The sequence below is a fragment of the Emys orbicularis genome, chromosome 1 (genome assembly GCF_028017835.1).
Source record: "Emys orbicularis isolate rEmyOrb1 chromosome 1, rEmyOrb1.hap1, whole genome shotgun sequence".
Taxonomy (NCBI): Eukaryota; Metazoa; Chordata; order Testudines; family Emydidae; genus Emys; species Emys orbicularis.
The window spans coordinates 345,534,438-345,560,039 of record NC_088683.1 but is presented as its reverse complement, the minus strand read 5'-3'; the positions used below and the strand labels follow the sequence as shown (position 1 = coordinate 345,560,039).

At 41.0% G+C, this 25,602-nt stretch overlaps 1 protein-coding gene across 2 annotated transcripts in view; it reads right to left on the bottom strand.

Moving 5' to 3' along the window:
* NOX4 (NADPH oxidase 4) overlaps window positions 1-25,602 on the bottom strand; it is a 157,691-nt gene that overhangs the window by 58,628 nt on the left and 73,461 nt on the right. For both annotated transcript variants that reach the window (XM_065413060.1, XM_065413068.1), the window contains exon 13: window positions 3,191-3,272. In XM_065413060.1, coding sequence (XP_065269132.1) covers window positions 3,191-3,272 — 82 coding nt within the window. The remainder of the gene's footprint in view (window positions 1-3,190; window positions 3,273-25,602) is intronic.

Sequence of the window (25,602 nt, the reverse complement as noted above, 5' to 3'; positions counted from 1 at the left end):
TAACTTTTCTAAGTGATTTTTAACTTGTTCTTTTTTTATTTTATCTGCTAAACCTACCCCCTTCCCATTAGCATTCACTATGTTAGGCATTCCTTCAGACTTCTCGGTGAAGACCGAAACAAAGAAGTCATTAAGCATCTCTGCCATTTCCAAGTTTCCTGTTACTGTTTCTCCCTCTTCACTAAGCAGTGGGCCTACTCTGTCTCTGGTCTTCCTCTTGCTTCTAATGTATTGATAAAAAATCTTCTTGTTTCCCTTTATTCCTGTAGCTAGTTTGAGCTCATTTTGTGCCTTTGCCTTTCTAATCTTGCCCCTGCATTCCTGTGTTGTTTGCCTATATTCATCCTTTGTAATCTGTCCTAGTTTCCATTTTTTATATGACTCCTTTTTATTTTTTAGATCATGCAAGATCTCGTGGTTAAGCCAAGGTGGTCTTTTGCCACATTTTCTATCTTTCCTAACCAGCGGAATAGCTTGCTTTTGGGCCCTTAATAGTGTCCCTTTGAAAAACTGCCAACTCTCCTCAGTTGTTTTTCCCCTCAGTCTTGATTCCCATGGGACCTTACCTATCAGCTCTCTGAGCTTACCAAAATCCGCCTTCCTGAAATCCATTGTCTCTATTTTGCTGTTCTCCCTTCTACCCTTCCTTAGAATTGCAAACTCTATGATTTCATGATCACTTTCATTATGAGGCTGACTAGGTTCCCCATATTGCTGAGCTCAAACATATGCTTCTACCTGATCTCCCAGAAAAATCAGGATGCATCAATAGTCACCAACCAGTTTGTAAATGAACTGCAGCCAATGACTCATGTCGGTAACAAGCAAACAATTTTGTACTGATTAATGACATTATAAGCGGCAGTCAATTACTTATGAAAACATCTGTAAAGATTTTTTTTGTAACTAGCTGCCAAACCCTGGCTGATTCCATGTGTTAGGATCAGTCATTCTTGTCAAGCAATGGTACATGTTCAGCCAATCATATTGTTGTACGATAATGCAGGAACATTACAATTTAAAACAGCATTACAGCTCAGTAATATAAACAGCATGAGATGCTGGTGAAAAGGATTTACTGTATGATTTTCAGAGAGGCTTAGGACCTGCAGTTCTCACTGACTTCAGCAAAGAACTGCAGATGCTCAGCATCTCCGCAGACCTAGTCATTAGTTACAGTACAAGTACACTGTACCTTCAGGAATACCAGCCATAAATCTTACTGTTTTTACACAGTTACATAGTCAAAGACCTTGACTGCAAAAAATAAAAACACTGATGTCTTTGTTTATTCCTCAGTGCATAATTCCTTATAGAATACAAACATAATTGAATCAGTCCGCAGGTGTTATCACTGTTATCATTAGAACCAAGCAAATTACACTGGGGAAGAGAATGTGCCTGTGAAATCCAAAAAGGGAAGGGCAAGGCAAAGATAACTATGGGCAAAAAACTTTCAAGAGTGCAACGAAGCAACAAACCAAAGCTAAAAACTGACCATAGCCCAAACAGTGTCTATACTACAAAAAGGGAGCACAGCCAGAGCCTCCATAAAGGTTACTCGGAATATTGCTATGTCCATCTATTTTACATGGAAGGCACTCAGATACTCTGATGATAGTCTGCAGTACAAACCCACAAAACAGGTAGATTTTGGCAATGAAATCCTGGCTTTCAGAAAGTCAATGGCACTGACTTTCCATCAACTTCAGTGGAGCCGTGATTTTACCCTAGGTATTTTAAGTTTTTTGTGCCCATGGGACATGCTTTGTTTTCAGCAAGTGATGAACATCTAACTCTTTAATTATTGCATGTTCTAGAAAAATAAGGGCTTGCCTATACAAACTGCTAGTGCACAGCAAGCTAGGTGTAAATCTACCTTGCACTAGCCTGCCACACATTAACTACCCGTGTGGATCCTGCTGCCACGCATTAAAATTCCATAGTGAACTTTAATCCCATTTTGAAATTAAGCCTTAAATCTTAATTTACAGTACACAAGAGTTACATTCTCACAGCAAACGGCTTCCCATTCATTTCAGGATTCAGTTCAAAAATTACCCACTTGTTTTCAAAACTGCTCTTGGACTTGCTTCAGCCGTTTTCACATACCTCTCCTCCCCAACCCTGCTCCCTCTGTTCATCTAACGCTGGCCTTCTCGCCATTCCTCCAAGCAATCTGGCCACGGCTCAGGAGAGAACCTTCACTTCCGCAGCTCCTGCCATGCGGAACAGCCTTCCCATGTCTTTCCACCTCACTGACTCTGAAAGCGCTTTCCTTCCTTTTTCATGTGACTCAATTTCTCTTTTTGCTCTTTGTTTTAATTAAGTCGGCAAAAATGTTATCTATTATTTAACTCTGCTTTTCTTTAGCTTTGTAGGAATAGCATTAGAATCATAGACTCCTAGAAGATTAGGGTTGGAAGAGACCCCCAGGAGGTCATCTAGTCCAACCCCCTGCTCAAAGCAGGACCAACCCCAACTAAATCAATCATTATTGTTCAAGACACTCAGTAAAATAACATATTATTGCACCATATGAGATTTTTGTCAGGAGCAATGTTAAAGGAGATACGGCACATTAAAACCTTTGAGTGGATTTATAGGCTGAAAGACAAACTTTCTAATGGGGGTAATCTCTTAACTCCCCCACATCACTTATGGCATTGCTTTTATAATAGAGAAGCATGACATGAGGGGATGCTGTACTGATTGCTCCCTAGCATGCACGGCTGTTCCTTTGGCTTGCCTGCCCACGCGTCCCTAACAAGGGCAGTCAAACTGTTTTTAGCACTCGCATGATTCCATAGGATAGCTTGTTAAAATCCAAATGAGTCTGTCAGCACAAATGATGGAATCCCACAAGACGAGAGCAGGGATTAGTGTGACAAAACATCTGCCTATGTCAACACACAATGTCAAGTGAAATGAAGCTCCACCAGACACTGATCCGTGCAGCTTATCACCCACACTCTGCCACTGACTCCTCTGTGACAGCTGGGTGCACTTGCAAGATATGTCTGTTTCTTCCTGACGCAGTCGTGAAGAGCACTAGGCTTATTCTATGGGAGGCTCCCTGACAGCTCTGCCTTAGGAGTTTATGCTGAAAGCATTTATAGTGCTATAAATGCTTCTCTCCCTCACTATGAATTAATAAAGACTGGTTCTCCTGAGGAGGCAATTTACTTACTTGGGGTAATTCCTTTGCTGAAAGTTGGGTAGAATCTCTGTGTCCTGACTTGAATGGAGAAGCAGTAAATCTCGAAATCTTTCTGTCAAAGGGGAAAAAAAATAGATCTAAGGTTGTGACTTCACGTTATAAAAGTTCACCTCATGAGTAAGCAAGCAGTACCCGACATACATTCTCTTCTATGGTGTTGTTTTAACTGAGGTACAAAAGCTAGATAATTAATAATCAAAACGCTTCCACTAATGCACTGAAAACACTATAAATCACTCTTTTCTATTACATTTTATAATAATAATGCTTTTGTACTTACTATTGGTTATTTTTTGTATTCCAAGCCAGTAGCACCTATAAGCCCCAACTGAGGATAGCAGTCTCTACTCTAGTTTTAGGTATTATTGTGATATTCTAATTTGGAAAGGATCCCACCACGTTCGTGAAGGGGTCAATTTTAAAAGGTTAAATGTCTAAGTTGATTTGATTAGATCTGTCAACAGCCTTTGATATAGCTGGCCAAATTATACTGAACAAATTGCTGACAAGCTTGGAGGATCTGGCAAGGTAGATGGGGACAGTGGCTTCATTCCTTACAGTCTAGGAGGTCTCAAAGAGTCACTTCGCATCCATCCATATTCTCACGTGTGGTTTTTCAGAGGTTTCATTTTGTCACTCTACCAGCTGAATATGAATACAGTGCCATCCATACACTACACTACACCTCTTTGGCTCCTTTATGTCAGAGTCTGATGGCACAGGTTCTTTGCTTTCCCTGTGCCTGGTTGAGACAGGGATCTGGAGGAGACTGACGCGACTGAAGCACAATCCTGTAAAGATGGAGGTGAGTCTGACTGGGAGGGGAATCAGTGTCAAGAATTGGTGGGGGCTGTGTCTGCTCAATCCCTTGTCCAAGAAGTTGCCGTTTTCAATTATTTTTTTGACCTGTCTGTTCTTGGCTTCTCAGGGAAGTGCAGTGACTTGATAACACTAACTGTACCACATCTTTCTAGGACCTTCCTGCCTCTAGGTTGGTACCCCACAATGTGCTCTATGGACGAGGCCTAACACCCATTGAAGCTTCAGCCAGTACAGAATGCAGTGGTCCATCTAATCAGTGAAACGGAAAGTGAGCACATTAGACCTACGCTCTGCAAACTGCATGGGATTCCCATCTCTTTCCCAATGCAATTCAAGTTATTGGTACTAATCTGTAGAGGTCTATATAATCAGGGACCTAGCTACCTTACAGATAACAACGGCTGACACCACATTTATCAACAGTCTTTAGATGTGGATGGTGGATGGCCAGAAGGGGGGGAGTTTTCTGTGGCAAATACCTGGCTGTGGAACCCACTCCCTCAGCCACCTTCCAGAACTTGAGTTTGTTGGCCTTCCGAACATGGTGTATGACATCTATTTGGTTAAGCGTTTGCTTAATGTTACATCTTCCGGGCAGTTTAAATTAGTGTGTGATGTATTTATTTTGAAGACACGCAGCCAAGTACCACAGCAACAGATGCCTATAAAGAATCCTACAGTAAATCAGTATTTTCTGATCCATGATATACACACACACACACACACACACACACACGTCTATCACCACAAAGTGGAATACCACTCTGTGGTTAAATGGCTAACAGCCATCTCTATGCAAAATGGAGTTACGCTCAGATGCTGCAGCTTTCATGTGAATTGCTGATGGCTGAACAGTCCCCAAATTGTGGCATGAGTCTGACCAAAAACAACCTTTTTATTTCCATAAACTAATGTCAGTAAACTAATCTGAAACTCTTCTACACACATGGGTCTCATCATATGCCTGCTCATTGGGGAACTTTTACACATTTTAGCTAACTAAAATTTCAAATGTTGCACTCATTGACATAAGAATTTCTGACTCTTCCCTGTGAGATTTTAGTTTCCTGCATGGCTGCATCCAAGAATTACACTCTTAAATATAAAGCAACATTTAGTAACCACTAATAGATGTAATATGGGCAATATGTTTCATTATGGGCTAGAATTGGTCTAGATTGCTAAGGTCTGGGGGAAAGCCGATAGGTGTGGAGGAGCACGTGGTTCGGACAGAGACGTCACTTGGGGAGAATCTATTAATGGAGATTCTCTATGTCCTAGTAAGGAGGAGAGGATGGAAGATAAAATACGGGTAGAATCTGATGAGAAACAGATGTAAAAAAAGGTTTATTCAATTACAGCATGTAATGGGAGACAGCTAAAAAGTGACAAGCTTTTAAAGTGCTTATATTCCAATGCTAGAAGTCTAAATAATAAGATGGGTGAACTAGAGTATCTCGTATTAAGTGAGGATATTGATACAATAGGCATCACAGAAACTTGGTGCAATGAGGATAATCAATGGGACACAGTAATACCAGGGTACAAAATATATCAGAAGGACAAAACAAGTCATGCTGGTGGGGAAGTGGCACTGTATGTGAAAGAAAGCATAGAATCAAATGAAGTAAAAATCTTAAATGAATCAAACTGTACTACAGAAGGTCTATGGATAGTTATTCCATGCTCTCATAAGAATTAGCAGTAGGGATATATTACTGACCACCTGACCAGGATGGTGATAATGACTGTGAAATGCTCAGGGAGATTAGAGAGGCTATTAAAATAAAAAACTCAACAATAATGGGAGATTTCAACTATCCACATATTGACTGGGTACATGTCACCTAAGGAAGGGATGCAGAGTTAAAATTTCTTGACACCTTAAATGACTGCTTCTTGGAGCAGCTAGTCTTGGAACCCACAAGAGGAAAAGCAATTCTTGATTTAGTCCTAACTGGAACACAGGATCTGGTCCAAGAGGTGAACATAGCTGGACTGCTTGGTAATAGTGACCATAGTATAATTAAATTTAACATCCCTGTGGTGGGGTAAACACCACAGTGGCTTAACACTGTAGCATTTAATTTCAGAAAGGGGAACTACACAAAAATGAGGAGGTTAGTTAAACAGAAACTAAAAGGTACAGCACCAAAAGTAAATCCCTGAAAGCTGCATGGAAACCTTTTAAAGACACCATAATAGAGGCTCAAGTTAAACAGCTATCTAAAGATTCAAAAAGTAATAGCACTTTTTTTTTTTTTTTTTTTTTTTTTTTTTTTTAAGTACTTCAGAATCGGCACGGGCCGAGAGATGTGCTGACCGCCCTTCCCGCAGCCCCCATTGGCCTGGAGCGGCGAACCGCGGCCAGTGGGAGCTGCGATCGCCGAACCTGCGGACGCGGCAGGTAAATAAACCGGCCCGGCCCGCCAGGGGCTTTCCCTGAACAAGTGGCGGACCTGCTTTGAGAACCACTGTGCTAAACAACCGGTGGGGCCACTGGACGATCGAGATGCTAAAAGAGCACTCAAGGATGTTAAGGCCATTGCGGAGAAACTGTGGTAAATGAATTCTTTGCATCAGTCTTCACGGTTGAGGATGTGAGGGAGATCCCCAAACCTGAGACATTCTTTTTAGGTGACGAATCTGAGGAACTGTCCCAGATTGAGGTGTCATTAGAGGAGGTTTTGGAACAAACTGATAAACTGAACAGTAATAAGTCACCAGAAGACTAGATGGTATTCACCCAAGAGTTCCAAAGGAACTCAAATGTGAAATTGCAGGACTACTAATTATAGTCTGTAACCTATCATTTAAATCAGCTTCTGTACCAAATGACTGGAGGATAGCTAATGTAATGACAATTTTTAAAAAGGGCTCCAGAGGTGACCCTGGCAATTACAGGCCGGGAAGCCTGACTTCAATATCAGGCAAACTGGTTGCAACTATAGTAAAGAACAAAATTGACAGGCACATAAATGAACATAATTTGTTGGGGAGGAGTCAACATGGTTATTGTAAAGGGAAATCATGTCTCAACAATCTACTAGAATTCTTTGAGGGGGTCAACAAGCACGTGGGCCAGAGGGATCCAGTGGATATAGTGTACTTAGATTTTCAGAAAGCCTTTAACAAGGTCCCCTCACCAAAGGCTCTTAAGCAAAGTAAGCTGTCATGGGATAAGAGGGAACGTCCTCTCATGGATTGATAACTGGTTAAAAGATAGGAAACAAAGGTTAGGAATATATGGTTAGTTTTCAGAATGGAGAGAGGTAAATAGTGGTGTCCCCCAGGGGTCTGTACTGGGCCCAGTCCTATTCAACATATTCATGAATGATCTGGAAAAAGGGGTAAACGGTGAGGTGGCAAAATTCACAGATGATACAAAACTATTCAAGATAGTTACGTCCCAGGCAGCAGACTGCAAAGAGATACAAAAGGATCTCTCAAAACTGGGTGAATGGGCAACAAAATGGCAGATGAAATTCAATGTTGATGCAAAATCATGCACATTGGAAAACATAATCCCAACTATACATATAAAATGATGGGGTCTAAATTAGCTGTTTCCATTCAAGAAAGAGATATTGGAGTCATTGTGCATAATTCTCTGAAAACATCAAAAAAGCGAACAGAATGTTGGGAATCATACTGGGCTAGATGGACCTTTGGTTTGACCCAGTATGGTTGTTCTTATGTAATTATGCCTTCAAGAGTCACTGCAGAGTTCAGTGCCTCCCAAACATCCCAGTTCACCCTACCTACTCCATGGGTGATATGTATTCCTAGTGAAGAAAGAGGGTATATTCACTGTGTCCCATAAGGAAGACCTAGATCTGGTTGGAAATTTTCCCTCAAAATTGTTTTTTGATGGAAAATTGGGTTTTCTATTAAATGACTCTGTCTGTGAGAGAGAAAGAAAAGTTTCTACTTTCTGCAGAAAATTTCTTTTCTGGACTAAAAGGTGAATGTCCAAAACCAGAAATGTTATTGAACAAAGACAAAGGCATTTCAACTTTGAAATGCAGCCACACTGCCTCACAGGAGCTGTAGTTCGAGTGCCTCATTCCTCATCCTCCTTTATGAGCCAGGCTCCCTGGCCAGAATACATCTCCCATGATACACTGCAACAATGCGACTATCATGATGCATTGCCTCCCCTCCCCAAGAGGGGAGGCTGTGGTGCTACATGGGAGATGCACTCTAACCAGGGAGCCTGGCCAATAGAAAAAAATAGGAGAATGAGGCATCAGAAGTGCAACTCCCATGAATCACCATGGTGACATACTCCGGCCAGAGTACCAACAAGACTTAGTCATCCAGGAGTGTAGAAGAGGGCTGGGAAGAGACAATAACCAATCAGGAGCCATCAGGCAAGTTAAGAAGGCTTGCCTGCTTCATCACAGGGGAATGGTGGGTGAAGCTGGGAATGGAGAGTAGCACCTCAGTCCTAACCCAGAACCCTGGGGTCATGTCAGGGCCTTTGTTTAAAGTGCCACAACCAGGCAGTTACCTTGTGTGTTTGTTTACTGGTTTAAAGATGCAGTCAGCCAAATTCTATGTTTATTGACTAACCATGTAAAGGCTGATGCTGCACTCATTGCAGGAGTCTTCCTGCTCCACATGGCTGCAACAAACTACAACAGTGATTGGCCTTTGAACAGGACATGCAAGGTGCACTTCAATATGTTCAGGGGAGGGGGTGCTCCTTCCACCCCATGGATGTTGGTCACAAGGTGGGCTTTAACATATCACCCAAGGATAGATCAATACAAGTTGTAGGTACAAGTTAGGAACATTCTCTAGTTTAGTTTACACAGGGTTTTGAAAGTGTTATGTATAAGTGAACTCAGTTGCATCTGAACACTGTGAAAAGGGCCTCGAGAGCAGGTAGGACACCTCTCAGTAAGGGAGTAGACATGTCATACCACCATTGTTTGTCTGAAACAGGCCACAGCCTAGGTGACACATCCCAGACCAAAAGACAGGCTACATCTCTGCTCTCATCTTCCCCTACTCTCTCTCTCTTTCCTATGCCCCTGGCCTCTCTTATTGATGCCTGCCACCTGGCTGTATTGCAGTGCTGCATTTGAAAAGGTGATCTTGAGAATGGTTTCAACTAATGTGACTGTGCTGGCCAATGCTGAGGAGGATGTGGCCAAATCACACTGGCAGGAACCAGCCAGCACAGCTCTCTTACTGGAGTCTGCTTTCCAGATGAGTTTGAGAAAACCATTTCAAACCACAGCCAGTTTCCCAGTGTGGATGGGTCTTTGTATCCTCCTTCCATGCCAATGGGCTAGGAATATCTTCTCACACAACCATGCATACATCTTACAATCTCCTCAAGCATGTGCAACCTCCAGCTCCTGAAAATTATTCACAGAAAGAAAGAACTACTAATGATCTCACTCTCTCTCCCTCCCCTCCATGAATGTCTAAATTAGACTAAGTTCTTTGGGGCAGGGAGTTGTGCTTTTATTTTACTGTGTTTATTTAGATTTAAATAACTAAAAAGAGACCTATCCAAGGCTCTAGGCACCCTAACACACCATTAATACCACCAATCAAATCTCAGCAGCATTAAAATAATCAATTCAACAGGATCTCATCAAGACAGACGTCTACCAAAACCCCTTTCCATCCCCACTAAGCATCTACAGTTCCCACTGACTTCTACTGCAGTTCTGAGTACACGGCAGCTCTGAAAAGACATGTCCTATTCTGCTTTGGCCTCCTGTCTCCAAAAGACCACGAGTCCTCGGTTACACACATGCAATTCCATTTACTTCCATGGAATTATTGTATATAATGGAGAAAAGAATACTTTATAAAATTTGTAATTACCCTGTTTTCTAGTAGTTAATTTACACAGGCAGATTGTCATTTGAAATGCACCATTTTCCTTTTTAATTATATCACCATCCTTGACGTTCTCAAATAGGATTGTGTGATACAGTCATCTGTAACAATACTAAATGGTAATGACTGGAAAATATGGTATAATAAGAGCATTCCAAACTGTCTACCAAGTCATGTTTCCTTATTCCAAAATGTGCCATTAGTGATACAAAGTGGCTTGAATGGAAATCATAGCCTGATGATAATACCTTGCATCTCTCTAAGATTTATCAGTCAAGGATCTCAAAGTGCATAACAATTAAATTGCACAAAAATCCCTGGGAGGTAAATGAGCATTATCATCTCCATTTTATAGATGGGCACAGTATAACAAAGAGAGGTTAAAGCTGATTTTTCAGAGGTGCTGAGCACATGCAGCTCCCATTAATTCAACACTTCAGAAGATCATGCCGTACGTGATTGCCCAAGGTCACATAGTTCATCTGTGACAGAGCTGGAATAAAAATCCAGGTCTTCTGAATCCCATTCCTGTGTCCCCCCGTTTATGAAATACATAGGAATTAATAACAGTACATAATCTATGCTAGTGAAGGCAGAAAAAAAATCCTCTGTTACTAAAAAGCATGTTGACAAGAGATCCATTAAGTCAGAATAGTGCACAAATACAGTTTAAGGTGTTGTTCCCCTCTATACCTAAGCCTCCTCCCTTTTTTGGAGAGCTTCAGATGTCCCTGAACTCTTAATGGAAACATTGTGTGCACTGGACCAGATTAACAGTACAACTGAAGTTAATTGCTTTTTACAGGATATGAGGCTGCTTAAGCATATCTGTACAATTACTAGGTTTTTTTTTTTTAAATCAATGTTAATAAGAATGAACAGAAATGTAATTAGAAAGTGACTGTAAAATGAGTGAAGTGCAAGAGCAAAAATGCTTCCCTTTGTTAGCGATGCAGAATAGAACATTGTCATCCAAATGCTTAGCTCACTCCAAAGTTCTCCCCATAGGGATGCACTCATAGCTTGGAATATTTGTAATTATGCTTCTGTAATTATCTATAGCACTTCTGCTTTCCTCTGAGACACAGGTCTCAATTCTACCCTAAGCTACATGGGCGTTTGCAGCCATCATCAACTTCAAACTTAAAACACCTGCCTAGTTTTATGTAAATTTTTATGCACCCCACTTGTTATGAATAGCTCCTTAAGCTGCTGTTTACCATCTTAGCAAAAAAAAAAATATATATATATATATATTTTTTTTTTTTTTGCTAAGTCAGCTTTCAAAAAACTGTCAAGGGCTTTAAAATGAAGTCAGACCCATCACTCAGGTCTTGTCTCCAAGCTCTGCAAATTTAGAAGCACTGTCATAAGCACTTCCTCAGTGCCCTATTTAAAAAAAATTAAGAAGGGTTTAAGATGATGGTTTTGCCAGTTAAGGGCTTAAAATGGCAACTATGCTGAGCCATAAGAGGTCACAAGAGTGCAGTGTCCATTGTTTGTTTTTGTCCTGTGACTTATTAATATCTGAGTTTCTGAAGTTAAGGAAATGCTGAACATGCATCTCCTCTTGAAGAAAGTCTATATTACAAATATTCTAGGTAAGATTGAGATGTGGGGAAGAGACTTAGTGAGATACAACATTCATAAGTGGTTAGAGCACAAACCACAAAATCCCTGAAACAAATTCCTTTTGCTATTACTAACATGTAGGAAACCATTTTTATCCGCCCTAACTGCTATGATTTGCACACAATTAATCTGTCCTGTATTTAGTTCAGACATTTAAGAATGCTGACCAATCCCTCTCCTTTCTCCAGTCTCTCACTCGTACAACAGAATGATCTGGGTATATTATTATTTGTAGAGCTGGTCTGAAAAAATAATCTCCCCACAGAAGTTTTAAAGTTTTTGGTGAAAACTTGAAACCCACAAGTTTTTGTTCAAAATCTTTTGACTTTGGGCCAAAGTATTTTGATGACAAAACACTTCATGAAAAAAAAAAATGTTTTGTCAGAAGCCCAATTTTCCATTGTAAAACACTTTTGATTGGATATTTTCTACTAGCCCTAATTACTTTAATTACAGTAGCATCCATAGGCCCCAACTGAAATGTGTGTCCCATTGTGCTAGGCACTGTACAAACACATACTAAAAGACAACTCCTGCCCAAAAGACCTTGCAGTCTAAACAGACAAGACAGACAAAGGTGGCAAAGAGGTAGTATTATTAATCCCATTTTATAGAAGGGGAAGTGAGGCATCAAGAGATTAACTGACTTGCCCAAGGTGACAAAGAAAGCCCATGGCAAAGCTGGGAACTATTCCCAGATCTTCTGAGTTCCAATCCAGTTCCTTAACCACAAGATTGTCCTTCCTTTCAGACATACTGCACGTTATACCTCTTTCCCTTGTGAAGGTACAGTTAACTCCTCAACACAAGTTCATATAAAGTGCTACAAGGCTAATAGTGCTTAGAATGAATATAGAAAAAGTAAAAAAAAGAGAGTTATACTTTAATTAAAACATACCTAATCTTTTTATGTAAATGTTTTAAGCTCTGACATTGGTACTTGCCCTGAAAAGTCTGTGCACCCACAACAAAGGGCTCCCATTGTACCTGCTCAGAATTGGGTGTAGGAGGATTTGGGGGAATTCTCCTTGTGCTCTCTCCAGTCCTTGTAAACCTGTGGGGGGGGACCAGGAACAGTCCAACACTGGAGTCAGGCTACTGATTTATTTATTCATTTCATTATAAAATGAACATTGATGCACTGAGACCAGCACATGGCCATGGCTTCAGTGACTATGTGTGTAAAAATCAAACACTATATTAATTAATTTATATATATAGATATAGATATATATAGATATATATAATATATATATATAGATATATATAGATATATAGTGAAAGACCCAGACCAGTGGGGTACAGGAGTCTGGTAGAGGGCAAATATATTGGTCACTGGATGAGTAGTTTTCTGTTCCCTGAGTGACCAGAGTAGGGGCTGCACTAGAGTAATCAGGAACCTGCCAGTTAAGGCAGGCAGGCTAATTAGGACACCTGGAGCCAATTAAGAAGAAGCTGCTAGAATCAATTAAGGCAGGCTAATCAAGGCACCTGGGTTTTAAAAGGAGCTCACTTCAGTTTGTGGTGTGAGTGTGAGGAGCTGGGAGCAAGAGGTGCAAGGAGCTGAGAGTGAGAGGGTGTGCTGCTGGAGGACTGAGGAGCACAAGCGTTATCAGACACCAGGAGGAAGGTCCTGTGGTGAGAATAAGGAAGGTGTTTGGAGGAGGCCATGGGGAAGTAGCCCAGGGAGTTGTAGCTGTCATGCAGCTGTTACAGGAGGCACTATAGACAGCTGCAGTCCACAGGGCCCTGGGCTGGAACCCGGAGTAGAGGGCGGGCCCGGGTTCCCCCCAAACCTCCCAATTGACCTGGACTGTGGGTTCTTCCAGAGGGGAAGGTCTCTGGGCTGTTCCCCAACCCACATGGTGAATCTCTGCGGCAAGAAAATCCGCCAATAAGCGCAGGACCCACCAAGATAGAGGAGGAACTTTGTCACTATATATACACACACACACATATATATATATATACACACACACACACACACACACACACACACACACACACACACACTACAAAAAACATTAACCAGATCCATCAAGATGCTCAGAAGTGTAAGATATTTTTATACACATTTGTCCAAGTGAGCAGCAGCTGCCCTGCTTTGCATCTAGCATATTCAAGTAGCAGCAACAAAATACTGGAATGAATTCCATCCCAGGCTGAAACTTTGCATCCATCACCAGCAGAAACATCACCCCATGACTGTGATCTTTTGCAAAGTACCAGCTGGCCTGTCCATTCACATTTGATCTTATTTTAGACCATAATTACTGGATCATTTCACAAACAGTTTTCAAATACACATTCATTATGGCACTCAAGAGAAATACACAACTAACTACTATATAATGGCTTCAGACATTTAAAATTAGAGTGGACAAAGCACTAGAACTGGAGGGAATAATCTTGCACTTCCAGGGTTGGACTCATGGCCTTTTCCATCTGTAATTTCTGAGATATCCAAAGGGTGTTTTGAGGCTGTTAAAAGGCCATTGTATGCATCATCCCCTTCATCCACTATTTTTTTGGTACTCTGCAGCTCCTTACATCCCCAAACCATACAATTAACCATCCCCTGAACAAAGTGTGTTCACATTCCATTCCAATAAAACATTAAAGTAGTATTAATGGGCTTCCCCTATACAAACCTAGGTGGCAGGGCAGGGGAGGGAAGAGAGAGACCGATACTATCTGTAGTAGGAAGAGAGCCTGAGACATAAGCCCTTGTATCAGAGGCCTGATCTGAGGCCTGTCCTAAAGTAGTAGTCAAATCTTTACTGATATAAAGCAAAGACAAGCTCTGAGCAGGAGGCAGGACCTGCTCACAGAATTTGGCAAGAACAGCACTGATATTGCAGAAATACACATTCCTAAGAAGTGCTAGGCACAGAGTACTCACACAAACACATCCCGATATCAAGTGGTACCAGAACATCCCAATATCAAGGATGGTACAAAAGCATTCCCCAAGGATAACGAACACACTAACCCCTCCTAAAAGATAAGGTCAGGATGACAGTACGTAATAAAGATGTTTTGATTAAACCAACATGTACAAGGTGATAGCTAATAACTAGCCACGTCAGGGGGCAGTAACTAACTATGTCAGAGGGGCAGTACGTAACTTGTTTGTATCGGGGTATAAAGATGTATCTCAGAGGGAATGTCTTTGTCTAGCCTACGGAGGGACAGAAAGTCCTGCCGTTCACTGAGCTGGTCCATTGTTACCGGCATACATGTATTAGTGGTCCGGATACTAGTATCGTGCTTCATCGACAATAAACCTGGCCTGGTGCCTTCGTACCTTCATGGAGCTTGTGGGCATTGGGAGGGACAGCACACAGAGAACACAGAAAGAACACACACACGCAACCGAACATCTAACCACACTATATAAATATTGGTGCAAAGTGTTTTTAAATCTCCCATCCCTTTGTAATTTTTTTAATCACGTAGAATTCCACTCATGAAACAAATGCAGTAGGCTGAGCTTTATGGAGTGGAAAATATGCCATTTTAACTGAGAGTTTCCTTGTTCTGTACTGTTTCTTACTCATGGTGGCTACATTTGTTACAAATAAGTTTTCAAAAACTTCAGAAGCAAGCAAGTTCACACAAGAAGGAACAACAGAATGAAAGAAGGATGGTCCAATGGTGAGGGCATTAGCCTAGCACTTCAAGACACCCTTCCTGTGCGGACCTGGGCAAGTCACTTAGGGTATGTCTACACTGCAACAGTGAGTCTCAGAGCCTGGGTCAACAGACTCAAGCTCACCGGGCTTGTGCTATGGCACTAAATACAGCAGGGTAGAGGTTGTGGCTGGGGCTGGAGCTCGTGCTCTGAAGCCCATCCCACTCCCCTGGCTTTACAGCCCAAGCTCCAGCTTGAGCTGAACATCTACATATCTGCTTTTAGCACCGTAGTGCAAGCCCCACGAGCCTGAGTCTGTACACCCAGGCTCTGAGACTCACTGCTGCGGGTTTTAAAATGCAGTGTCGACAGGCCCTTGGTCTCTCTGCATCTCAGTTGTAAAATGGGGATAATAGCACCTCCCCACCTCACAGGGAAATTGTAAGGATAAATACAAAAAGATTGTGAGGTGCTCATATATTATGGTATATGGGGCCATAGAAGCATGGAAGGTAGATAGAATTCTCAGCCACTACATATGGAAAAAACAATACCACTGTGTACCCTGAAGGGCCAATGCCTCCAATCCCTGTCTAGCCATATATTTATCTAACCAAAGGGGATAAAAATCAATAGAAACAAGGGTTGAATAAAGGAACAAAAACATACATACATTATATATACACACAATATATAATTAATTATACATCATATATGTAATGTATCACTCCCATTGTGTTTTCAACTCTGACTTTCCCAGAATACTTACAAGTTTAACTGCAAAAGCTTCCCCCACCATGGCTGCACTGAAAACACAGGGCACTGTAAAGTAATCAGAGCTCAGCTGGATCCTAATTAAGTTCCTGTTTTCTGAATAAACTTTAATAGTCAGCTGGGGATGATCACAGGAAGAAATGCATGACTTTTCCCAAGACCTCACCACATCTGAAGCTCCACCTCCTATTCTATCTCATGAAGTGCAATACCCTGTGTGAAGGAGATCATTTGATGATGGGAAAATGAAACCAGACATGATATATTAGTTTCTCTTTATTTCATGTGGATGCATAGCACAAAGTAAAGCATATAATGTGTCAAGTAATAAATCTAACTATTGTTTTTATCTCATTCTATGTACATTTCTGCTATTATGTCTTAAAACTGAGCTAAAGAAGTTATTGCTAATAACTTTAGCCAGCCAATATCCTAAGGGTAGACTACAGTTTACAGATGAATCTTAATACTTTTCTTCTTCTTTAACTAATATTTAACTTATTTTTTCTATATTCACAATCTATAGATCCCAATGTCCTTGTACTAATGTCAGTGGGAGTTTTGTCTTAGTAAAGACTATAGGATTTGCTCTTAGATAACCTTTTCCATCTTTAATTTCAATGGTTCTAGGAACATAACGGGAATACTAAATACAATAGTTTTGACATGGTACAAAGTCTGCTCCTACTCAAGTCAACAGCAAATTTTTTCATTGACTTGAATAAGAACAAGACTAAGCTGTAAATGTTACTCTGCCGTATTACATTAGTGAATTGTGCTGAGACATTTACCAGATTAAAACACAGTTGGTTAAATGTTATTTAGACCACAGTTCCTTTTACAATCCTTGGGAAAGGTGTGTAGCAATGTACTTTTCCAACATGAATGTTTTTGCAATTCGTCAAGTCACTTGCTTTCTACCTATCTAACTTGTATCTAGATTCCATCCATCTATAGATCTAAATTCTCTTATGGTGCCCATTCAAGTACCTTCCACAGAGCATTAAAAATATCTAAATCCTACAAAGAATCCACTCGCCCTTATAAATCAAGCAACACAACAAGCCTGAGAGGAAAAGTCAAGTCTGCTGCAAACAGAAATGGCAGAAGGTAATGAATTAAGTGCTAAACAGTTGGTTTACTGTCCACTGAATTACTAAGAAATTACAATTAGCAAAATTAGATACCCAGGCAATTCAATTATGGGGCGCAATTACCCTAAAAAACCCCATTTCACAGAATACAGACATTCAATAATACACATTAGAATAAATCATTATTCAAATTATTGTTATTTCACTTTTTAAAAAGCCCATCATTGCTGAGCTGAAGCAGCGCTTGAGTAATACTTGTAGCATAACGGAGATCCTTGGGAGAATGGACTATGCAGTCAGTAGTCCAGTGGTAGTCACTGAAGGAAACACAGTATCTCTGGTTATGTTTTTGAAAAACGTGTGTGGGAGTGTATGTGGAATTTTCCCTGAGGAAATGACATTTATCTCTTACTCAAAACACATAAGGGAATATATTCAGTCCATGTTAGGGGAGGATGCCAAATTCTGTTTATTGAAATGAGAATGCAACCCACCAACTTATTTATTCAGATTCAAAATAATATAAAGATGCCTATCAAGGCTCTACAAGCTCTATTATTGAGATCACAATAAAATCCCAGTAGTATTAAAGTAATCATTTCACAAGTACGCAGCCAGCCAGACACTTGCTAAGACTCCTTTCCACCACTCCATTGTTATGGGAAGCATACCCTCAGCCCCTCTCCAAAAACCCGATCAAACTCAGTTCCTTCCTCCCCACCAGGCATGCACACAGCAGGATGCTTTTCCTGAGGCACAATCCTTCATGATGCTCCCCCAGGGAGGGTGGTTATGCTCTATTCCATCTGCACAATGCCCTGTTTAATATTTTTTGGTTCCAACTGGGTCAGAAATAGCCAAGCAAACTCCCACTGTGTTTAAGTACATCTGCTTCCAAACACAGAACAGGCTCCCTGCTAATTACTGAAAGTGCACTGATGATCTTCCGAAGTGGGAACAGCACTAGCTGAAATACATGGGAGATGTATCTGGATAGATAATTGGGCTTTTGACAAAACAAAATTTTTCACAAGTGTCCTCTTTCTGATGAAAATTGCAATTTTTATTCAAAAAACCCAAGCACTCAAAAACCAAAATATTTCAGCCAAAACCCGAAATATTTCAATTTGGCTACACTATTGCACTGCCTCGAGTCCTTATCCTTTTCTATGGGCCAGGATTCCCATTCAGACTACATCTCCCAAGATGCAGGATGGCCAGGGACTCCCATGATGCTTCGCCTCTCCTCTCCAAGAGGGGAGACTCTGGTCATCACAGGAAATGTACTCTGATCTGGGAGGTTGGCCTATAACAGAATGGGAGTTTGATTTTGGTGGGCGTTGGGGGACCAAAAATTTGACTACCAAAATATTTTGCTTGAAAATGAAAATATTTTGATTTGGAAATACTGCCGTGTTGCCTCAGGGCAGCTGTAGTTCAGCTGCCTCAATCTGTGAGAATGTAAACAAACAAATTTTCTGGTTTTCATTAAAGTTTTCTGCAGAAAAAAAAATCATTTCCCCAGTAGCGTAAATATTGATGTTTCTGCTGCATAACTGGCGTTGCAACAAACGATATGAAAGATGATTTCAGTATAGTTTATCCTGGACCAATTTAGTAAAAAAGTCACATCGCATAAGCCAAAGGTCACATGATACTCGACCTCACTGTTACCAAGAAGTGGGGTTCAAAACGAAAGCAGGAAGAGCTGCAGGAGGTTGGAGTATATGTAATGTCAGTGAAATGAAAAGCATGGTGAACAATGGCTTGTCAGATGTTGCATTTCATGGTGGTTGTGCCAAGCCCTTGCTAATTACTGTCACAGCACACCCTCCTCTGCTTAGCATGACCCTCATGCCTTTCATTGCCATGCATAGCACACAAGGCTGCAATGTCTGTCACATTTTTGATAAGCACTTGCCCTTCTGTTGAAATCTCTCACATGGTTGTATTTTCTTGTACTATTAATCACCTGCTAAATATTAGTTAATAGTTAATCATCACCTGTCTCATTAAGGGGTGCCATGTTCATCATATTACAACCGTTATTTTTTGCTCATGCACTAGAAATTCAACCAGAAAACTGTCCCCCATTTTGCTCATCTGAAATTCCAAAAGTTGGTGCAACATTCTGGTGAATTTGGTGCTCGCAGAAGTTGCTGGACTGACAGCCACAAAGACTCAAGCCTTTATTATTATTATTGTTAATCACAGAATGTATACAGTATGGACAGCAAAAGGGAAATGCCACTATCTCCACACAGCCCTGCCAATGTCTCAGAGCTGATCTGGAGTGACCACATCTACTGGGGAGAAGATAATTCAGTGTCCATGCCTATTCAAATACTTCAACTCTGCTGAGAATGCAGTTAGTGAGAAGTATAGTCATCCTAACACCTGTTCACTCTACAATGGTTTGAGACCACCAAATCCTTTGTCATACAATCAGGACCATCTAAAATATGTAACCATCAACCTTCAAAAGTAAGTCTTCACTGGTGGCATCTTGCCTGAATTGAGTGCTTCTGCCTTGACATGTACAGACAATTGCTAGTTGTCACAAAATGACACTTTTGATTCTAGGCTTCATCACCTCTAATGTCATCTCTCGAGCCGTGCCCTGCACCCTAATGGCTTGGGGTGTTTATAGTTTTTTATTTTAGCAGCCATGGCAGTTGATCGGTGGTGCTTGTTATAACTTGGGAGGAGGAGTAGTCTTTGCTGGTAACCAGTTGAATGTGAGCTCCTAGCAGGCTGCTGTGGCAAAAAGAATTTAACACAATCCTAGGATGTAGGAACGGAGAATACTGACCAGGATATTACTATATATAGCATTGGTGATACCACTACTGGAACAATGAGTCTAGTTCTAGTGTGCACTTTTAAAAAAGATGTTGAAAAGCTGGAGAGCATGCAGAGACGAGCAGTTAGAATGATCTGATGTCTTGACACATGATTTATGATGACAATTAAGGAGCTCAATCTATTTTTTTAATCAAAGAAAAGGTTCAAATGTGAGTTGATCACAGTTTATATGCACCCACACACATGTAGAAGATATCTGACTTTACGGTGATCTTTAATCTAGCAGACAAAGGAATAACAAGATCTGTTGGCTGGAAGATGAAGTCACAACCATTCAAATTATAAATAAGATGCAACGTTTTTAATGGGATACTCTAGTTCAACCACCAATTATTGGGCTGGATTGTGTTCACTGGGTGAAATTCTGTGCCCTGTGTTGTGCAGGTTTGAGTAGACAATCGCAGTAGTCATTTCTGGTCTTAAAATCTACAAAGCTATAAATAACTACTTTATTACTGTAGTTAATATTGTAATTTTTTTTTAATTTTTCAAATTTTACATATCTAGGGGGATGCATGTTCAGAGACATGTTTAGAGACGTAGTCATGCATCAACAGATGGCACCTCCATGTCTCCCTGGAAATCCACAAGCACCTAAGGTACTTAAAGATACACACAGGACTGGAAAGTTCAGCCAGGCACTATAAATTCATGGTTTAAAGCACCCATGCCCCCTCTAGGGAAAGCTGGCACATGAAGGATGGAACACCACTGAACATTTCTGAACCAGAGATATTAAAATCTGTCTAATTTAGCATAGAAAATCCCAGGACAGAGACCTTGTCTTCTTCAATAACCCATAATGTAGCATACAGGATATTGGTAATGATTACAGAGAGAGGTGACCGTACAAAAGGTGGACCTTTGCTTAGAAATCCACAGGATTACCTGGACTTGGACCTTTATATTCTAATGATCTTCTTTAGTAAAGTGTAGCAAACGCTACTAATGGCCCTCTCTCTCTTACTATATTTGCAAAGTTTAAGCAGCATAATTGTTTTGAAGACCAAATAATAAGAGTAACTCCTATTCCAATTATCTGACAAACTGGATCTCTTTGATACTTGCAAATGAATGTACCATACATACACAATGCATGCACTGCCATCCAACAATCATTAGACTGTTTTAAATAGTCTTACAAGTTCTTTGTGGCAGACACTATCTGAGCACATGTGGACAACGGCCAGCAAATTGTGGATGCCACAAGTAATTTAAAAAAAAAAAAAAAAATCAGTTACCACACACCTGTGAAATATTACTGTCCCTGATTTACAAAACGTGAAACAGGGGCACAGAGAGATAAAGTGTCCAAGTCAGACAAGATGAAGCAGATCAGAAAATTCAACTCGCAGTTGATCTTTCAAGTCGCAGTTCAGTGTCTTAACTACAAGATTATTCATAGTCTCCTACACATAATATATTGAAACATAAGAAAAACCTAAATCATTCAGTCATAGAATCATAGGCTCCCCAGAACTGATCCCTGCGGGACCCCATTCGATATGCCCTTCCAGCTTGACTGTGAGCTTCTCTCTGGGAACGGTTTTCCAACAAGTTATATACCCACCTTATAGTAGCTCCATCTAGGTTGTATTTCTGTAGTTTGTTTATGAGACGGTGATAAAAGACAGTATCAAAAACCTTACTAAAGTCAACATATACCACATCTACCACTTCCCTCCTATCCACAAGGCTTGTTACCCTGCCAAAGAAAGCTGTTAGGTTGGTTTGACTTGACTTGTTCTTGACAAATCCATGCTGTTACTTATCACCTTAGTATCTTCTAGGTGTTTGCAAATTGATTACTTAATTATTTGCTTCATTATCTTTCCGGGTACTGAAGTTAAGCTGACTGGTCTGTAACTCCCTGGGTTGTCCTTATTTCCCCTTTTATAGATTGGTACTATATTTGCCCTTTTCCAGTCCTCTGGAATCTCTCCCATCTTCCATGACTTTTCGAAGATAATTGCTAATGGTCACGTTACGTCCTCTTCTTTATTTTTTTTAAAAGAAGTCACAGAGTTTGGGAAGTGTAAAAAAATGGAGGTTTGGCCATAACAGGAATTGTCAAAATAGGACCTTCATTGTAGGAAGGCTGTTGCTATAGGCTAATTTTCAAGCCGAACAATCTTGACCGTTTCCTTTAAATTAGGAAACAGACTACTCCAAGCAAAGCTGACTCAAATAACAGGGTGTTTTATACCAAATCAGATGAAGATCAGTTTAAGCAAAATCATCCAGGTTAAGAGTAAAAAAATTCACAAAAGTAAACTTGTTGTCATTAACTTTCCTTTTGTAAAAAGAGCACAGAGGCTTTCAATGTCTAGCCAGTAAGCGAAATTTGTTCTGGACTCCTTTCTGTTAATGATTTATTTTAATCTATTTACAATAATAAAATCAATGAACATAAATGGTTCTAAAGAGTAAAACATTACTTATGGCAATCTTTGGCTAATGACACAGCTAACTCATTTTTATGTTTTTATTACGAATATTCAGTTTTAGAGCTGGGCATAATTTTTCAGACAATTAGTTTGTTTGCCCAAAAACACAGCTTCAGTCAACCCGAAACTATTTATGAATTGGCTACAAATAGTTTCGGCCATTCACAAAACAGCCAGACAAGAAGGTGCTGCTGGGCCTCCCACGCATCTTTATAACCTTCAGCCAAGTGATCTGAGCATCGTGTGGGATGTGGGAGACCCAGGTTTGAATCCCTGCTCTGGAACAGACTCTGTTTCACTGAAAAGTCCCCACAATTTCAGTTTTGGTTTGACCTCAACTGATTTTTTTTTTTCCTTCAATTTTTCAGAACTGCACCAAACTGACAAATCAGTTCTTCGCCCAGCTCTATTTAATTATACAAATAAAATAAAATAAGCAACAAAATCAAAGCTCTTTATGGCTCATTTCTGCAACTCTAACGCATGGAAGCAGTAAATTCAGTGGGGCTGTGGGTAAGGGTAGCAGAATCAGATCCTTATTGAACTGCAAGATCAGAAGGCTTCACCAATAATGTGGGACTTCTCAGTCTGAAAATCGGATAGTTAAGCCTAAAGCCTTAGTGTGCCTAACAGAGTCCCACTGTTGCTGATTCTGGAACGTTAAACTGAGATTTAATTCTGCTGGCGTGACTGATTGTACAGCTCTGAACATGGCATCGTCTCTCTTGCTGCTTTTCCTCGCAAAATCTAATGTAACAAAAGAGGAACATTATTGAAGCGTACTAGCATGAAATGAAATAGACCCAAAACAGAAGGGATCTTGAGGGAATGTTGATCACTGTTTTTATCCTTTATTTGTTTACTAACTAGCAACTGGATATTTTAAAAGAAACTCAGCAGCAATCAATAACTTATGAAGATAATGGGACAAGTTTGTCACCTCTTTCACTCAAATTCCACATCCCCTCTCTTTCTCTCTCTCCATTCTGAACCAAACTCAATTAGGGTTGTGGTGACTATCGATTACATGGTCGGCTATCTCAACAGTTTTAATTGTATCCTTTAGGTTTCTGAAAATGAAATATCACGCTCTTTCCAGTTCCTACATTTACCACTACATTTTTTCTGGCTGAAATGGCTCACAGCACGTCACAACTTGCCCCCAGGAATACCTCCTATACTCAGAGCTGTGAGGGGTTAACACAGAGCCCATGCAGCCATGTCTCACTACATGAGGATTCCCCATCCCAAGAAATCCCCAGCTGCCTGTTTAAGCCAGTTTTCCAGCTCAAATAGCAAGAATCAGATTCTGAAACATCATAAGATTGGCTTAAAAAGCATGAAAGTTTATTTGGTTTCTGGGTTTGAAGCCTTCAGGATGCATTCAGCTCATGTTTTCAGACTTTTCTCACATCCATGAGGAACGGTGATTTATTTTTTTCCTGTTTAAATGAAAGCTGGGATTTTCTTGAAACCACTTGACTCCAGGAGCTGGAGCTTTAAGAAAAACACCAAATATGGCAAGAGTTGGCAACAATGATAAAGAACATACTATATCTGATTCAAACCAGGAGAGTCAATACCTAAAGCTGAGGAACCTCACCGCAATATTTATCCTCATCTCCAAACCAAGCAGACCAAAGTCACATGTCTACCGCTTCCTGGGCCAATGTACTAACGTACAGGATAGTAAGAGTACCAAATTCAATTGAAGGCCAACACAATGCTATTATACTGTCCCTGTAACAATGTGTTGTGACCCAGCAACATTGGATCCATCTTGCAAACATCTTTAACGGGATAAACAGTCTGATAGCAGAATGATATCGTTACAGAATAAAAGTTATTAAGGCACAGTACAAAACCAATGCTTTTAATATAACCCTAACTAGTTTGTCCCCAGACATTGTAATATATTGCAGTCTTTTTACTGGATTTATTAAAAATACAGTTCACCTTAATTCTTGTGTGCTGTATATTTATTTTCCATGACAACATCTTGCAGAGCTGCAGAAGAGCACGTCTATTTCAATGCTATCAAGATCACTTTCTGTCTAAAGACCTGAAGTACAGTTAATGAGCAAGACACATTGTTTGCTAGAGTGTGGTGTTTTGTTTTTGCTGCTGTTGTATTGCTGGACAGATCATCATGGCCTATGGTCTCTCGATTCCCTTCAGGGGGGTTAGTTGAAATGTCAGCTTTAAAGCACAACTAGCAATGGTACTTGAAGGAGCAGCAAGAGAAAGGAGCATAATAGGCGACAAAGCTGACAACAAATATTAAACCAAAAAATTTTTTAAAGGACTTCTGTAAACGTTCAGCTAACAAACTTCCCGGGTCTGGAGGAGAACAGGGTCACCAGCCAGAAAGTAGAGAAGCAGAACAAACAGGTGTTAATCAGCTAATGTTTATCTACTGAATCGGAGAGACTATAAGGCTTTGTCTACACTGAAAAGTTTTGCACTTTAACTATGCTGGCATAATTAAAGTGGCAAAGCTATCTTAGGTACTTTTATAGCCCCCATCACCATTGTATCCGAGCGCCTCCCAATCTTCAATGCACTTGTCCTCCCAACATGCCTGTGAGGTAGGAAGTGCTATTATCCCCATTTTACAGATGGCAAATTGCCTAGGGCAACATTCCATCCTCTCCTGGTAGATACTGGTCTGTAAGTGTGCGGGACTCACCCCTGCAGCGCCTCCTGCTGGTCTCTCAGGGAATTAGCTCAATTTCCAGCCTGGAGTGCCCTCTGCAGGCCGGTGATCCGCCACAGCTTGGCCCCCGTGTCCCTCCCAGACTCCGGTGCCCATTTTCTCTGGGGTGCTGGCCCCTGGCAATACCCCAACAGTTTTTGTGGGTCTCCCCTCCCCAGGGAACCCCCACCCACTACCCCCACCTCGCCTCAGTCTGGGGTACTGCCAGTCCTCACCAAGCCCCCGCTCACTGGGGCAGACTGCAGTATAAAAGCCACTCATCACAGGCAAGGGGGTTTGACCTGCTGCCTTCTTCTACCGCCCAGTACCTCTAGGGGCCTGGAACCAGGCCCTGCAGCCTGGGGAGTTGCCAGACTGGAGCTCCCCGGCTCCTCTGGCTCTTCCCCAGCCCTGCTTCACTCCCAGGTACCCTCTTATTCCCCTGCGGCCAGGCCAGTCTCCCTCCACAACTAGAGGAGAGACTCTGCTCAGCTTCTGGCTGCCCTGGCCTTCTTATAAGGCCCAGCTACGCTGATTGGGGCGTGGCCCAGGTGTAG